Source organism: Tyto alba, unplaced genomic scaffold, assembly GCF_018691265.1.
Source record: "Tyto alba isolate M040663 unplaced genomic scaffold, T.alba_DEE_v4.0 Super-Scaffold_11, whole genome shotgun sequence".
NCBI classification, from domain to species: Eukaryota; Metazoa; Chordata; class Aves; order Strigiformes; family Tytonidae; genus Tyto; species Tyto alba.
Window position 1 is genome coordinate 8,323,416 of NW_024881273.1, and position 17,722 is coordinate 8,341,137.

The 17,722-nt window shown below is 45.5% G+C and overlaps 1 protein-coding gene across 2 annotated transcripts in view; it reads left to right on the top strand.

Moving 5' to 3' along the window:
* BRINP1 (BMP/retinoic acid inducible neural specific 1) overlaps positions 1 to 17,722 on the top strand; it is an 89,721-nt gene that overhangs the window by 18,738 nt on the left and 53,261 nt on the right. For both annotated transcript variants that reach the window (XM_033012020.2, XM_033012019.2), the window contains one exon: positions 10,899 to 11,166. In XM_033012020.2, the coding sequence (XP_032867911.1) occupies positions 10,949 to 11,166 (218 nt within the window). In that variant the 5' untranslated portion in view covers positions 10,899 to 10,948. The remainder of the gene's footprint in view (positions 1 to 10,898; positions 11,167 to 17,722) is intronic.

Here is a 17,722-nt window from a genome sequence, read left to right on the forward strand (position 1 = left end):
ATTTGTGATGGTGAGATGCCGGTGCAGATCCTCAATATCCTCTGGGATTTTCAGTTCTTGGCATTGGTTGGGTCTAGCTAGTAAGAGCCCTTTGTGTTTGACAGATTAATACTGGTAAGTATGAGATGGCTTTATCTTCCACATATCCTTCTGTCACAGTGGAAATCCCAGGTTTAGGGCTTAGGGAATAGGCTGAAATAGTGCTGCAGGTAGATTGGTCCTGGGATTCAAGGCTGGTGAGAACGGCTTGGCTAGGAGTTTTCCCACCTTCATGATACACAGATTTTAAATCTTCTCATTATATAAATGCAGTTTCAGGTTAATTTGAGCTTCTAATTTAATATGCTGTTCTGAATTAAGAGTTAATATGATATTTGATTATCTTTTTGCAATGAGATCCAACCCAAGGCTCATTGACTTCAATAAACCTTCCAGCAGAACCTGCGACTGCAGAGCCTGTGTAGATGCATGCTTAGAGCAGGAGACATACACTCAAGATTTCTGGCTTCTATTTCAGAAGCTGCCAATAAAATGGTGTTATTTGGGGCTATTACACATTCTAGCTCACATTTCTAACCTGAATGTAAGTTCCTGTGCACTCCTGTGTATATAACTTCCCCTGTATGGGGAGGCAAGGCAGTAGAAGGAGCTGAACCTGGGTGTTTTCAGCCTCAAACCAGTGCCCTACGCACTAAAGGAATCCGTCCTAAATGCTTAAATCAGCGATTCATGTAACACGCCTCTAAGTCACTGGGCAGCATCCATCAGGCCGTCGCAGGGGTATCAAGCCCACGTCAGTGAGTGGTTATGCTCAGCCTGGCTCTACCAGCAGCTCTGCTCCTCCGCAGAGGCGTGAGCCTCGTCTCTGGATTGTCCTGGCAGGGCTGCTGCACGGGGGACTGAGGCAGCCCCTGTGCCTGAACGGACAGGGAGATTCTTATGGCCACAGCAAGCTCTTCATCCGCTCGGTGTGATGAGAGAGGTGGATCTGCCCAGGGCCAGAATTTGCAGCTGCCCGACAACTTGGGGTCCCTTTTCCTTCCCCTCTTCAGCTGCTCCTGGTTCCCTTGGCTTCGTCCAGCGTGAATGGCGGCAGAACCTGGTGCCCATAGGAGGTGCTGAGTTAAATGGTGCTTTTCATCCTGGCAGGCAGGGCTGTCATTATCCAAGCAGCAGGAGCTGTACCAGGAGAAGCAAAAGCCTGTGGATTTTAACCCCTTCTTCTTCTTCCAGTAAGAGCTGAGGAACACAAAACACCCAGGTCAAGAGATAAGCTCCTTTCTGAGGGACAAGAAAAACAGGAAGATAAATAATTTGCAAGGATCATTAGGTAACATCAGCTTCCTAGCATACCAGAATAAGCAGTGTTAGCTTGCAATTCCCAAGCCCTGTGGAGCGGGATCACTCCATGTGGTTGTGGTGGTAAAGTACCTGCCCAGGAATGAACTTCAGAACAACAAAAATATTTCAAAGAATGTCAGGTGTGGGGTAACAGTTGACCTTTTGGATTGAACGTTACATTATTGCTTTTCAGGGCAGTTTTGCCATTGATTTTTTTTTCCTTCGAGCTCTCTGCTTACAGGTTCAAATTGTTGCAATGGAATATATTAGAAAGGCAAGACTGGCACACAGAATGGAACAGGCATGAAAGCAAAAACCAGGGTTTCTGGACTCTGACACAGGCCTCCCTGAACTTAGTTACTGTCTTTCTCAAATTTCCAGTAAAGACTGTAGGGAATAGTATGGGGTTTGTTCAGTTTATTGTGTATGGTTTGTAGGTGATTCTTGTTCCAAAATGCAAGAACAGTATTAAATGAATTTGGACATTTCCTTTTATGCATCAATTACAAAATCTATTTTGGATCAGTCAAAACACACTGTTTAAGAAAACACTTCATTTTGATTTTTAATGTATATTACTCAACATGTAATGAAAAACAAAACACAATCTTGAACCAATCCTTTCCAAACAGAACACTCGACACATTCTGTTCCAAAGAAAAGCTGACTTTATCAAAATGCTTTTTTTTTTCCCTTAAATCAACAAATTTCTACAAAGTGTTTTGCCTCTGATGAATTGGCATTTTTCTGACATAAAATGAGCAATCCAAAAAAATTCTAAGCAGCTCTGTGGCAAGTCTTAGCTAATTCTGGAATAGTAGCGTGAAGGTGCGTAGGAAGGGTACTGCAAGGAGACGTAGCACTGAGCTAAGACTTAAGAGATTTGGGTTGAATTCCTGAAGCAGTTATAAAATGATCCGGGACAAGCCATTAATCTACCTTGTGTCTCAATTCCCATTCTGCAGGATGGGAAAAACAGCATTTCCTGATCTCCTAAAGCTACTGTAAGTATAAAGACCTATTAACACTTATGAGATTACTGGACTTTGATATGAGGTATATAAATTATAGAATCATAGAGTGGTTTGGGTTGGAAGGGACCTTAAAGACCATCTAGTTCCAACCCCCCTGCCCCGGGCAGGGCCCCCTTCCCCCAGCCCAGGGTGCTCCCAGCCCCGTCCAACCTGGCCTTGAACCCTTCCAGGGAGGGGGCAGCCACAGCTGCTCTGGGCACCCTGGGCCAGCGCCTCACCCCCCGCACAGGGAACAATTTCTGCCTTAGATCTCATCTAAATCTCCCCTCTGCCAGTTTAAAACCATTACCCCTTGTCCTATCCCCACACCCCCTGATCCAGAGTCCCTCCCCCCCTTCCCTGTCCCCCCTTTAAGCCCCGGGAGGCCGCTCGAAGGTCTCCCCGGAGCCTTCTCTTCTCCAGGCTGAACCCCCCCAACTCTCTCAGCCCGGCCTCCCAGGGGAGCTGCTCCAGCCCCCCCCAGCATCTCCGTGGCCTCCTCTGGCCCGGCTCGAGCATCTCCGTGTCCTTCTGCTGTTGGGGGCCCCCGAGCTGGCCCCAGCACTGCAGGGGGGTCTCCCCAGAGCGGAGCAGAGGGGGAGAATCCCCTCCCTGGCCCTGCTGCCCCCCCTGCTCTGGCTGCAGCCCAGGGCACGGGTGGGTTCTGGGCTGTGAGCGCAGGGTGCTGCCTCACGGGCAGTTTTCCATCCACTAATACCCCCAAGTCCTTCTCCACAGGACTGCTCTCAATCCACTCCTTGACAGCCTAGATTTGCTCTTGGGATTACCCCAACCTGTGTGCAGGACCTTGAACTTAGTCTGTTGAACTTCATGAGGTTCACATGGGCCCCCCTCTCCAGCCTGTCCAGGTCCCCCTGGATGCCATCCCTGCTCCCAGCGTGTCCCCGCACCACACAGCTCGGTGTTGTCGGTGAACTTGCTGAGGGTGCCCTTGATCCACTGCCCGTGTCCCCAACAAAGATGTCCCAACACTGACCCCTGAGGAATGCCACTCCTCACCACACTCCACTTGGACATTGAGCCATTGACTGTGACCATCCAGCTTATCCACCGAGTGGTCCATCCGTGAAATCCATGTCTCTCCAATTTAGAGACAATACTGAGGAAGACAGAAGACAGAGTTGCATTTTTGTGTAACTGAGAATGAAATAATGGGGAAGTAGACTAGCTTGGACAATAATTTAATAATAGTAGGAATAATTTCAAGTTCAGGGCAGTGTTTAATAGAAATCACTGCTCACCACCCACCATATTTTTTTTTTTAATAAGCAGCTCAGAAAAGTGCAATTTATCATTACTATTATCATCTATATTCATTCTATCTCTGCCACTTCACAAATGAGAGGAGTTCCTCACAAACATCTACAAAGCTAGCTCATTATCCAGACTCCCTATTTATAACTCTCATTTATGACAATAGCTATCAAAATCTTGCCAACAGTAGGGCTGCTGGTGTGCTGACACCACTGCTCCACAGCCCGCTGAGCGGTATTATCTCACTGTTCCCTTGCGTTCCCCCATCTGTCCCTGGCCATCTGGTGTCCTTGGTCTTCTAATTAGATTGTAAGCTTTTTGGGGCATGGACTGCCTTTCTGGTTTCTGTTTGTACAGCACCTAGCACAATACTGTTCCAGTCTCAGATTCAGCAGAACTGTCTTCAAAATCTGGTACTTCACCACATATCTGTGTGCACATGCAGAAGTTCCTTTTAATTCAGTTCCGAATCTACTGAGCACAGATAGATGCATCTCCTTTCTAAATAGAGCCCTCAACCAAGCATCTGTGGATCCTGGATTTCAGAGTGGTCACTCTGGCACCTTGGCTAGTAAGTTTATGATGAGGACTAATGGAGTTTAATTCCCTCCATCCAGCACCACCTGGTGTTGTGACTTGATGGAGGTTTCATGCTTGCCACAGTTCTTCAGTTTCAAGCCACCTCTCATCTTCATCATAACACCAGTAGTTTATAATTAGCTGAAGTGCGGGGACAAACGAGCTGAAAACAGGTACCTAGTTGTTACCAGTGTGATTCTCGCCTTGCTATAGGCTGGGAGTAATTAGAGTTTCTGCACAAAACCTGCTCCCTTTAGGCTGCTGGTTGAACTGCATTAATAACGAAGGATTTGTAGGGTGTTTTTGGTTCACTGAATATTCTGACAAGTTGTAAGCAAAGTGTTGACAAACTGAAAAGAAGAAACCTTTTCTACTCTAAGTCATTTGGGGTCAAAAGAAATATTTTTATCACTCTCTTAAGAGGCTGGAAAGAAAAATCAAAAGGAGAAAAAGAAAAAGCTCCGGTAGTTTCAAATGGAGATTTGGAAATGTTTCCCCTTGGTGATCTCACAACCAAACACTGACATCTGGCAATCATTAATTTTTTTATCATTAACCATTTGGCAAAAGTGACGTGAACTCGTGGACTGTGTTGGTATTTTTGGAAAGGTATTTCTCATCCTCGGTCCTTGCCATTCCTCACTCAAAAATATTTCAGCTGATGAATATCCCTCAGGTCTAACCACTCATGCATATTTTAAACTGAAATAGTTACAGAATAAGTGCAAATTTAGACATTGCACTTTAGACATCAATCAGTGCAGAAATACCAAGTTTTGTGGAGGGATTCTCCCATCGCCACCTAAAATGGAGAAAGAGCTTTACAATAATTTGCAATTTTACAATGTTGCATGCCACAGTCATCCAGAAAGTCAGAGCCACTACTAAATTGCAGCACCATCTCTGACTCTCGTCAGATATCAGCATCTGTACTCGGAGCTATAAAGACATATAGGTCAAAAGTGGCCAAATTCTGTTTTCCCAGGGTTCGGGTTTATCCACAGAAGTTCATATGACTTAACAAACCCCAACAGATTGGCTCCCCCATCCCCTTCCATTCATGTTCTCTGTTTTCCCCTGGCCCTGACACAGAAAAGATGTCCTCAGCTTGGTTGGATCACTGGCCAGCATTTCCAAAGCAAGCTAAAGCTGCTTCACGGGTGGTAACTGCCTTCTAGCACTTTCATGGGCCCTCTCTGAATTAGGAGCAGGACATAAATGTTATTGCTCCAGTTGCACCCCATGACCTAACACAAGTTAAATCCTAAAGGTGTAGGGCAGTAGTTACCTGTCTAGCAGGAATGTGAGTGTACAGTTGACTTAAAGCAGGGATAGATTAATAAAATCTAGAAGAGCATCTCCCATACTTAAAATTAAGGATACACTTAAGCTGTTTGCTGAAATGAGGTCAGATGTTCGTCACTTTACAAGGTCGAGCTCTAAACTAACATAAACTGTTTCATCTCTCCCTTGACACTTCGGTCTTTTACTAATTTATCAGCATCCTAAAGCAGTGTGTGAAGTTGCTGCAGAACAGAAGTGTTTCAGATACAAATAGCAATTGTTAGCCTCTTCCCTCTGGTAAATGGCAGCAGGCAGAAACCCCTCTCAACCTGCCAAGAACCAAATGTGGGACACAAGAAAGAATTATTGGTGCATGAAGCTTAAAGATATAGAGGACTTATTTCTTTACTGCAAATAATGTGTTCAGTAATTTCTCTTTCCTGAGTCTGCATTTCTGTTGGAAATAGTTTACAACAACGACCATGAGAAAACAGAAGGGATTTGTGCAAGATCAATTTGCATCTAATAGAAGAGATAAATGAAAGGTACAGAGGTTAGAAGAAAGGTAGAAAATCCCCGGAGGAAGAGGAGTAGTGGAGTGTTCCCAGCAAGTGTTGGAGAGTCAGCTCCTGCATTCTGCCTTCCTGTTCATAGCAGTGATCTGGGGCTACAGCCTCCCTCATATGAAACAGACCTTGCAGTATCATTCTGTGAAAAATCTATCATTCTGAGTTTTCCCACTGTATAAAAATTACCTTTTAAGTGGCTAAGTAGACACCCAGCTTTATTTCTTTCTTCTTATTTCAAGAAACAATGGGAGTAACAGCACTTGCCTGCCTTACTAGAGTGCCGAGAGCTTTAATTAATGTCTCTAATTCAATTTGAACTCCTTGGATAAAAGGCACTGCCTTGTGACAGAAAAGGTATTGCCTAAAATAGAATATAATTAACACACAGATATCAATCACGATGAAATTAAGTGTACATTCAAATACAACTTGCACTTTACAGAAAGTACTTGCCTATTTTTCCTCCAAGAATCCTGAAGACTCATAAGACAAGGAACATTTAATGTTCCAGGCTGAATTCAGATTAGAATAAGGCCATCTTAAACCACCTAACAGACTAAAAGAGGTTGTAACAGAAATCTCCATTTGCACTGAAGGATGAGCCTTCATGACAGATGATGCTAGAAACTGACTGTAATGTGACTCAGAATCAGTACATCTAACATTTTCTTCTCCCAGTATTTATTTACTGTGAACTCTAGCTTAAGTCTTAGCTGACCCACTGATCACGTTTATTAACAGATGTGACAATTGCATTGTCATGTTTGTTGACATGAACCAGAAGGACCCATATCACTGTATTGCTCTGTAGTGCTCCTGGGTGGAAATGGTCCTTGTAGCTTGGAATTTCTAACTGCTGCATTACATAGCTTGCTGACACCTTGAGATGGTCGTCAATAGGACAGGAACACCAAGGGAGCCATGTGGGCAGCAGGACTGTGTTTTGATAGGTGCTGTACCCAGATGGCCTCTCCAACAAGTTCATGGTCCAAGCAGTCAAATGAATACTACGGTGTCTCCATGATGATAATTGCAAAGTGAGACAAAAAAGCGTGTAAGGGCACTGCCGAAGATCATAGAGGGTGTCTGGGACAGAACTGAGCAGAATGCTGGATTCCTGGATCAAAACCCGGTGCCAGACTCCCTCAAGCCTCCCCTTTAGGGCAGAGATTGCTTCTGTGTGAGATTTAGCTTTTACTTAGCCTTGGGTCTCCTACCCAAGGGCTATGTGCTTGGAGACATCTCCTGCCTTCCCCTTCTTCCCCTGTCCATTTTGCAAAATCCCCAGGACACATCTTACATTAGTGGAGCCCCATAAAGACACCTAACAAATTAATTTCAGATTCAAACTTGTTAGGAGTTAGATTGAATGCACCTCACGATATCGCCTTAGATACAAAATAATCCCACTTTAGTAAGCTTTATAGCTTCCATGGGGACAAGCCCCGTGGTGTGTATTAATCTTTAATGTGAAACAACATCTCTACAGCAGCTACAGGGGGGAAAAAGATACTACTTAAAAATTAAAGTTGATGGTGTGATAGTTGTCTAGACCCAATTGCGCTTTACCATCCCCCATTGCCTCGGGCACCATTCCCTGCTCTCAACACTGATACAGCCAGCTTCCAGACTGGAGATGTGTCCAGTTCTTCTACTGATCTCACAGCATGTTCTCCCCATGTTTTAACCCTTGGTTAAGAGTCATCACAACTCTCATCATCCTGACTCTAGATTTGACTTAAAAGGAAAGGAAGGGAGGATGAAGAGGTGCATGGGGGGAATTAGTGAGTATCTCTTCTCCTTTATAAGCTGATATTTCCCCAATGTATGATGCTCGCATGTGGGAGGACACACTGGGATTTCTCTGAAATCCATTTCATTTGGCTCTTCTCATATTTCAGTTCGCACTTGCACTGTGTTGGGAACTGGAGGTGAGCTATCACTCCACTTTAGTATGTAAAACTCCCTCTCATTGCAGTAGAAATTCAATAAAAAGTGAAATGTTTAAAGGAAAACTGTTCCAGGCTGGCTGATGAAGGATGTAGTTATGGATGAGTTTAATGAACAGACAACCAAGCGAGTTTGGACAATGTGTACAGAACAACTGATCATTATCAGCAGCAAATCTGCATACCCGTCTAATGGCAAACATGCCGAGTTTGCAGCTGCTTACTGTGAAGGGACAACGATGCAGATCTGCAAAGAACAGCAAGGCAGAGAAGTAGCCTGGGTGGAGAAGCAGGAGGAACGAACTCCCGACCTGGAATTTGGAAATGCTGAGGGTGGGATGTAGCTGGGAGTATTTCCCACTAATCACCTCAGGTTAATGACCACTGCGAGTGGAAGCAGAGATGTACTGTAGCACACTTGGAATATATGCTCTGTTCCCCTCAGTGCGGGGCTAGAAACTCCCCAAACCCCAGTTTTGTAAGGTAAAGTAGAACCAGTCCTTTCTGAGAGGCAAGGGACTAAAGCACTGAAAACTGCCACATTTATGGGTGAAGTAGGAGTCGGTGGTGAAGGCTAATATTAAATACATGCCTCCAGAACAGGAACAACCGCCTCAGTCAGGAGCTACAGGTACCATTAGGTTTAATAGCAGTAATATTTTATCTGCAATTGGAAAGAAGTTTATACGTGTGCAACAGAAAAAAAACAAATATTTGTTGACTTTCCCATACTTAATTTGTTTAATTTCTTCACGCAATGCAACAGCTGACTGTCATTTTTAACCAGCCTTACACAACTCCATTTTGTCAAGTGCTGCCGAGATCACTGCAGCTCCACAAACACATGCTGTGCACACGTGCAGACTCCCACGCACTCGGGCGCGCACACACGCTCGGCACTCGTGCTCCCCGTCGCACTCCCGGGTTCAACCCACCCACGCAGTAGACACGCACGCTCACGGTCATGGGCGGCAGCTTTGCCACGCTGCCGGTGAAAGCTCCTGGAGCAGAGCAGCCAGCCACGCCAACCGCAGATACAGGTGCCCTCTGGTCTATACGGTGCTGCTCACTATGTTGCTGTACTATGCCAAGGTCTCACGTTCACACGCAGTGCTGCAAACGTGAGTGACTCCTCCAGCACACCTCGCTTTGGCCTCTCCTACACTCTTAGACAAATCTTTTCTCTCTGGGAATTACAAACTTTTAGAGTGCTTATAGTGGATTCAGACGCAAAACCAGAAGGGTTTCTGGAGATGTACAAATAAGCCTGACACTAAATCTCACAGTAGCAGAGCTCTGCATAGCCTAATTTATTCTGCTTTAAAGAGCAGCTACAGTCTGTCTGCACTATATTCTGCAGAAGTAGGTGGGTATCACCTGTCCTAAAGACAACTTTTGGCCAGGTTTGTGCTCCCAGAGTGGGGGATGCAGCCTCAAGATCACTCTGCCTGCCCAGGCGTGCCCACTGTGTTGGCACATCCTCCACAAAACTCAGCAAGGCAGCCAGATGGGCGGGAGGTGGGCAGGAGGAGGAACGCGTCCCGCGTGTGGAGACGACTTTTTCAGAGCAACATCAGCAACTCCCAGCGACGAGGAGCACAGCCCCACAGGCTGGGCTGCCGTTGCAGCTGCGTTGCGGTAGGCAGCAGAAGGGGAGGGGGTCCACGCCAGGCGCAGGGTGCCAGCTAAGCAAGCTGCTCACCTTCCACCAGCGGAGCACACGGCTGCGTTCGGAGAGGGGCATCGCGCCAACGGCATGACTGCGGAGGCAGATGATCTAATGGCTGAGACGCTGGAAATGGGAGTCAGGAGGCGAGGGCTCTCTTCCAGCTGTATCCGTGGCTTGCTGTGTAACCTTTGGCAAGTCATTTCACCCCTCTGTTTCCCTTCCCACTCATCATATGTCTTGTCTGTTTAGCCGTTAAACACATCGGGGAGAGGAGCTGGCTCGTAGCAGGGCTGTCCGCAGCCACCGCTCAGCACGGGGGTGCAGCAGGACAGCCGCTCTCCCATCACGTGAGCCACAGCGTGCCCTGCCCCAGGTGGTGTGAAGCATCCCCTTAAGCTCCCTAGTAAATCTCTCCCTCGGAATATGCATGTTCAGTACGTCACCCTGCAGAGCCTTGATCTTGGGAAGAGCCTTGAGGTCCTACTGTAACAGAAATAGCAACAGAGCCTGTCCCCCCCGCCCCCCCCACCAGACACACCTCCCAAACACCCAGGCAGGAAAGCAGGTTGAGGTGATTTTTATCTTTCAGAGTTTGGCAGGATTTCATAGTCATGTGTGTGTGTGTGTGTGTGTCCCCACATGTGCTCGTCACTGAAGCCTGGGTAATTATTTTGTTTTATTTCTTTTTTGGCAACACTTTAAAGTAAGAGCTGGATCTTTATAGATTGCTCAGGTTGCATGGAGTATGGATAACAGATCATCAGAGAGACATGAAAGCAGAAGACACGTTTCTCTGGCACAGCATTAAAGGGACAATAAAGGGGTAATTGTAGCCTAGGGTGCGGCCACCTTCTGCGCCCAGCCTTCACTCGCCTTTGCGGCACTGTGGAGAACTTCACGAGGGAAATGATGGAAAAGCTCTGGTGAAGATGTCTCAGGTCAGGACCTGGTTATTTCAAAGGTGATATATGCTCAGGAGGTTAAAGGCACCACTTAGGTACATGAATAAAACACTGCCAAATACTCTACACTGTAACACAGGCAGACTGAGATCTTTTAAAACTTGATTTTTCATGTCTGTTTTCACCCTCAGAGACAGTTGTCAAAGGATCAAAGCAATTCCCATTTTTAAACTCTCTCTTTCTCTCCCTCCTCCCCCTCCTCCCCTCCATTTTTCTCTCTCTCTTTCCTTCCTCCTCTTCCCTCTCTTTTTCAACAGGACTCCACAGAATGGAGCAAGAATGAGAGAAAAAAGGCAGACAGAAAAGCATGAACTGGAGGCTTGTTGAGTTCCTCTACCTCCTGTTTATATGGGACCATATACTAGTACAGCCCTCCCACCAGGACCCAGCTGCTACCAACCAACATGTCTCCAAGGAATTTGATTGGCTTATTTCAGACAGGGGGCCTTTCCACCACTCACGGAGCTACTTATCCTTTGTGGAAAGACATCGTCAAGGATTTACAACCAGATATAAAATATACAGGTACGTTGGTTTCCTACAGCACCTGTAGTTTGGATAAATCATTAGGTGGTGGGAACTCAGCCAGTTCCCATGGGCTCAAGGCTCATAGTCAATGGGAGATGCATCATTGTCCCCGTTCCACCTTGAAACGCTTCTTGGGTTCTTCATGGTCCTCAGCTGGCAATGCAAATTGCTTCAAAGACTCAGATGTAATGCTCTGATAGTGAGATGAAGGCACTGCGGTACCATGGCAATGTGCACAGCGGAGATCGAGATAAAAAGGGACCAAGGGTGTGGGTGTACTTCATTCGTGGTGACAGATAAGTTCATAGCCAGGTTCAAAAGCATGTTTTTCAAATCAGTGTACCTGTGGGCAGACCAAGCCTCTGTACCAAACTCATACATGTGAACTGCCAATAGCTTAAGGTTCACATGGGCAAGAACAGACATAAAGGTGTCAAGACACACATCAGTATGGCAGTTCTCACACTGCTGTGCATAAGCCTCGGCTGTGCGCTGCCTATCACAGACCTTTGCAGATTATCTCCATGTATGAGTCGGACTTGCCCCCAGAATTATGATCTTGGTTTAAAAAGTCTTCCAATTAAAAAACTACAGAGAATAGTCAGCATTTGGATTTTCCTTTGCCTTCTAGGTTTTGAAGCCTTTGTTGTTGCCTGTTTCAAGTGCTTCTTGCCAGCTGTGATATCCAGAAACACACTTTTCTTTTTTAATTTTAACATGAAAAGCTGGGGTGCTCATATGAGCCTCGTATTAAAGAAGCAAGCACTTTGGAGTGAAGGGGAATAAGCCAGACAGTGTCATGAGATTTGCGCTAAAACCCAAAGAGACTGCAAAACTCTCATAGACATGTGCGCATTTACATAATTATATAGTCCTGTTGCGTTTAAGAGAGACACTTGCAAACACAACCATGCAAACTAGTAGGTAGGAAAGTGCTAGTGAAGAGACTCCTGGCAACATGCATGCAGATACACATACACGACGACTGAGGGATGAGGGGAGCAGGGAATCCACATGTGTGCAGGCAGTGTTCACCCGTGGGCAGAGTGCCAAAAGCACTTGCAGAGTAATAACGACGTGCAAGACATCATCTATGTGTGGGGAAGAAAAATGAGTTGTGCCTGTCCCATGGCCTCCAGGGAGTGCAGCATCCCCTCCCCTCGCACCAGCCCACAGAGCACAGGCAGGTTAGCATGGGTTGAAGATGTTGTCCTGGCTTGTCCTTTTCATTCAAAACAGCTCAGGGGGAAGACAGCCCCCAAAACTAGAAATTAGGCTGCCACACTTCCACTAAGGATGTCTCACTGCCTTTGCTTGCACAGCGAAGCAGAGAAAACACGCTTTTTTCAAAAAGACTTTCTTCCTGGTCGTGAATATCCCCAGCTCTCCTCCTGCCCTGCCTGACGACATACACTGGGATCAAGACTGCGTATCTCTGCCCCACGCAACGCCCCTGGCAGTGTCTCTGCCCTTTGCTAAAGAGCTATTCAGCCCCGGATGCCACCACAGCAGTCTATGGGGGCTATACTGGGAGAGAAATGCATGCAATGTATGTGTTCAGACACATCTAAGAACTGTCACTGCAGGTCAGGCCAGAGATCCATCAAGCCTGGGATCCTGTCTCTAAGAATCATGGAGAAACGGGACTGGAAGGACCTTGAGAGGTCATTTAATCCATGTCTCTTCCCGAAGGCAGACTCAGACATACCTGTGTCACATCTGACAGAGGTTTGTGGGCAACCTCTCCTGAAAGGTTTCCTGTGACAGAGAATTCACACCCAGAGCAGACAGCCTGTGCCACGACTTTGCTGTCCCCACTTTTATAAAGGAGCTAAAATCTTGTTTGTATGTGAAGCCTGTGATTTCTAGTTTTATCTGATATGGGGTGAGGAACAAATTCCCCTTTGGTTTGTAGGAGACTGATAAAAATTTGAAGGCTTATCTTGGTTCAGGATGAACCTTACATATAGGAAGCAGAAAGGAATCTGGTTTTCTCCATTTCTTCTGGATATTGCCAAAGCATTTATGAAAGACACTTGTGGCGTGGGCAGGACACAATGTCCTTCTCCTTCCAATAAGGAACAAAATGGGCAGCAGTGCTCTGCATGCATGATGGGTGTCTGGGAGGGGTCTTGTAGATGGTCACAATGCTGGAGAAATCATTATTCATAAAAGAAACTGGAAACGAGACAAAGTCCAGTGGAAGTAGTCAGGGAGAGTTTGGAGAGACATGGGAAGACTGCAAGGGCACCCAGGGATGCGTTTCATGGCCAAATACCATGCACTAAGCTGAAGGAGGGAGCTGAGGGCTTGGGGCAATCCAGCCATGTGTGTAATGGTTTGAGCTGCTGGGAGCCGAGTGTGTTGGAAATACACCCTGGGACTAACTTTTGCTCCTACTACGGTCAGCTGAGGAGGAGGGGAAAACCTCATGTGCTTCATCAGAGCAGATGGAGACATTAGGTAGGAGGCTGACTAGATGTTGGCGGGTTGTTTGTTTTTAGTATCTGTCCCTGTTGGCAGAACTGGTCACTTAAAAATTGGGCCCATGCATTTTTTAAAGACTGTCAAAAGCAGCTTTGCTATGGTGAATTAGTGGAGCCACAGACAGTTCTAGCAGTTAAGAGCTGGACTCTGAGCACACACACCCTCCAGAACATATCATTTTACTGAAACCCACAGGGGTAAAATCTCATTTTGTGGGCTCCTTAAATTGACTTCGAGAATCTGTAAAGCTGTTGGGATTTTGTCAACTATTTAATTCCAACATAGAAGCCTCTTTCCTCCCAAATGATGTCTCTCAATTGCTCTTTGCACTAGACTAGCCCAAGGGAGGCACATATTCTACATTAAGGATATCGCTCCTTTCCTTAGAAAAGCAGCTCATATGGAGCATGGGAATTTTATGTGTAGTCTTCTCTTTCAATGTTCCTCTGCTCCCATACTTTTTTTTGTTTGGCTGATTTGTTCTTTGTGCCTCAGTCAGATAGTTCCTTGGGGTACTTGTGATTTTGTTGAATGGGTTTTGACCTGATCACTGCTCTTCTCCTAAGGCCATTTAGCAGCAGACCTCCAACTAGCCACAGTGACTAAGGTTTTGGAGTGGATGTGAAATCAGGTGAGAGGACCTCACCTGTCCCTAATTGAAACACTGTTGCCTGTTTGGTGGTGATTTCCCCTGTGTCTTGCTGTGCGGGAATATGGACACAGCACATTAGGACCGTATCATTTACATTGAAAACCCACAGAGATAAAGCCACTTTCAACGCTACAGAGCAGCACAAGGCAAAATGCAGCATTTTCTCATTTTTACAGGTGGTGTTAAGAAGGAAGAAACACCAAACTAAAACATGCAACACTCCTCCTTCCATCACAGCTGAAGTCCCAAAGTCTGTCAGCAACAAGCAAAGAGCCTGTTTTAGTTAGCACGGCTATTTTATATGCTGCATAAGCAGAACTGCTGTAGAACAGGAGAGCTGCTGATATCTTTTCATAGGATGCCTGGGTCCAGATCTGCCATCCTAGCACTGAAAGGCAGTTTATTGTTACTGTCTCCAAAGGCTCATTCCCTTCTTCTGTGTATTTTGTTTTAGTAGATTTTAGGTCTCTTTTTTGCAAACTTGGATGGCTGATTTTCCTGCTACCCTCAGTTAATGCTTGCACCTTGCATGTGATATTAGGAGGAAGGCAAGCAAAGGGGGAGATGTTTTATATTAAATCATGAACAGTAGGGGTAGATACAATTGCATTAAGGAAGCACATTAATCAGCATTGATTCATACTAATAAGGCTGGTTTAGGGGGGCCTCTGGCAGGAAAATGCTGCTTTGATCATTATCTGTGCACTCTGATGCTAATGCAGATAGGATGGCAGATGCTGAGAGTGGTTTGTGGGATGACTGAATATTCATTATCACTATCCTTGTTGTTGTTCCTAGTCATGAGAGCCTTGGCTACTAAGTACTGTACGAAGGCTGGATAACAGATGAAGGTCAGCTTGGCTTTGGGACTAGGGCACTGCTCAGACCAGAAAACATTCTTGTTACCACAGAACAGTAGTTAACAGCTTCAGTCCACTTTCCAAAGTGTTGTCCTTTCTTCTCCTCCCAGAAACTGATTATTTAGCTATATGCAAAGCAACAGAAGCAGTAGACCAAGCATTTGAATACACTATGCAAATATCGAGGCAGACGCACTGACACAGAGGCATCTCACTAATGATGCTGCTCAGTTTAAGCAAGTTCTAAAAAACCAGATTTTTCCAGAAAAAATGAAACTTTGTTGTTCAATGTCAGAGGTGAGACACGGGAGACAAAGAGGGAAGCAGTGAGATGGTCTCGTCCCGCTGGGTAGACAGGCTGCCACTGCTACTTTTCCTACAGCAAAACAGGGACAGGACACGACACACCGCTGGGAAAGAGGGGTCACGGTTAGACTGGCAGAGGGGTAATGCAGGCAGTATCTGTATTTTTGCTCCAGGCTCACGGTGTGGCTGTGGGTAAGCTCACTTTGTGCCTCGGTTCCCTCCCCACCTCCCTGAGAATGGGAGATGACAGCATTTGTCTGCTCTGCATTGCTGGGCAGACTTAATTAAATGCTGCAAGACGTTTGGACGTAAGGGACGATGGCAATATAAAGTGGATGATCACACAGGGCTGGAAGGGGAATGTGCATGTACAAGAAGAAATGTGGATTTTCCACATCTGGGAGTTTAATTCTATTTTCTGAAATGACAGTAGGGACAGGGAAATCTGGCTCTTCGTAAGAGAGCAGGGAACCCTGGGGTATAGAAAGGAGATCTGCTTGCCTTGCAACTTCTCCTGCAGCGGGACCATTTAGAGGCCGACTAATTTCATGAAACCTGCAAATATAGAATACTTCTGAGACCTCTGCCAAGTCTGGCTAAAATGCACCAACAGATTCAAAACTTAGTGGGGGATGTGACAAGAAACCAGCCAGTCCTGCCCTGTCTGTCCACCTGCAGAGTGACAGGACAAAACTGATTTCTGACATCCACTCATTACAGTAAGGTCCCTGGATATATAAAAAGGAAATACTTGTCCTGAGACAGGAAAGGTTGTAACTGGATGCACAAGCTAGCTATAATTTGGTTGGGAAGGTGCCTGGGGAAAAAAAATAATTTTTTTGTTCCCCTCAAAAAATTGTTTCTTCAGGAGGGTGGTGCAGGTCTGGGACAGGTCAATGGAGGGGTATGGGATATTTCCATCCTTGGTGGTTTTCAGGGCTTGGCTGGGCAAAGCCACAGCTGATGTGCTCAAGAGCTTGGGATAGTCCTGCTTCAAGTAGGAGGTTGGATTAGGGACTCCCAGGGTCCCATCTAACCAACATTTCTGTGATTTCCCAGTCTCTCAGATTCCGAGTGGACAGTCAGTTGGGTGCTCATAAAGGGATTTGCACTGTTGAATGCATTCAGCCACACTAGAGATTTTTATTTAGTCCTAGAAACCCCACAAATCTGAATGGCTACGTGCTCTCTAAATGTGTCATTCCCTTGGTGAAGAGGAAGAGAATTATCATGAAGTGAGAGGATCTTTGCTGTGCACGTAGCATGGACTGCAATTGGCTTAGAAATGCATATGCTGTTCTGCTGCTTAAATTTTCCCTTAGAGGAAAAAAAAAAATTGAAACAGGAGAGAAAAAATTTGGTCTCACAAAACTGTCTCACAAAAACTTTCAAACTTTTATGACAACACAAATTAAAAACAATGAGCCAGATTCTCTGTGACATAAATATATGAAGCTGTTGACTTCAAGAAAAAATCACCAATTTATTGGCTGGAGAATCTGTTCTAGCATATCCAGCATTGCCTATTGCCCCATGACCTGAATACACAGCTCCAGGGTTTATCAGGCTGCATTATAAGCACAGCACTGGGGTTCATAAGGCTGGGTGCATTATAAGCTTTTATTATTTCTAAGGAAAAGCAGAATGTAACTCCTACTTTCAGGCACTGGACTTGGACAATCTGGCTAGTGAATGTGAGGTTTCTGTGACTGTTTTTAGCAGCTTCTATTACAGAAGTTTTGCCTTTCCTGGCCAGACCTTCCAGTCAGGTTTCACACAAACTTCTGATTTCCACAACTGAGAAAGTGATCTGGCAGGAAAAAAGAAAAAGAAAATAAATAAATAAACAAGCAAACAAAAAAAATTCAACTAGATCACTTTTCCAGTCCCATTCATTGTGTGGTCAGGTGATAGTAAAGGGACAGGACTGTGGATGGAGGCAGAAAGGGGACTAAGGGCACTGGTGAGATTGCTGTTTTCAGCAGCAATGTGGACTAAAGTTGTATTAAAGTGGTTGTGAAAATGCATGCTAAGTTTTAGCAGAGACAAGATCTATTAGAGCTGCTTCCACCATTATTTCAGTCCATTCTTCTCCCATCTCTCCACTCCTCATTGACTCTTTTTACTGTCTCTCTATTGCATTGAATTTAATCTACTGGTCACTAGAGCTGTGCAAATAATTGATTTTGTGGTTCACTGGTTGTACAGAACAAAAATAACATTAAAAAGGGGTTGATCTGCAATGGAT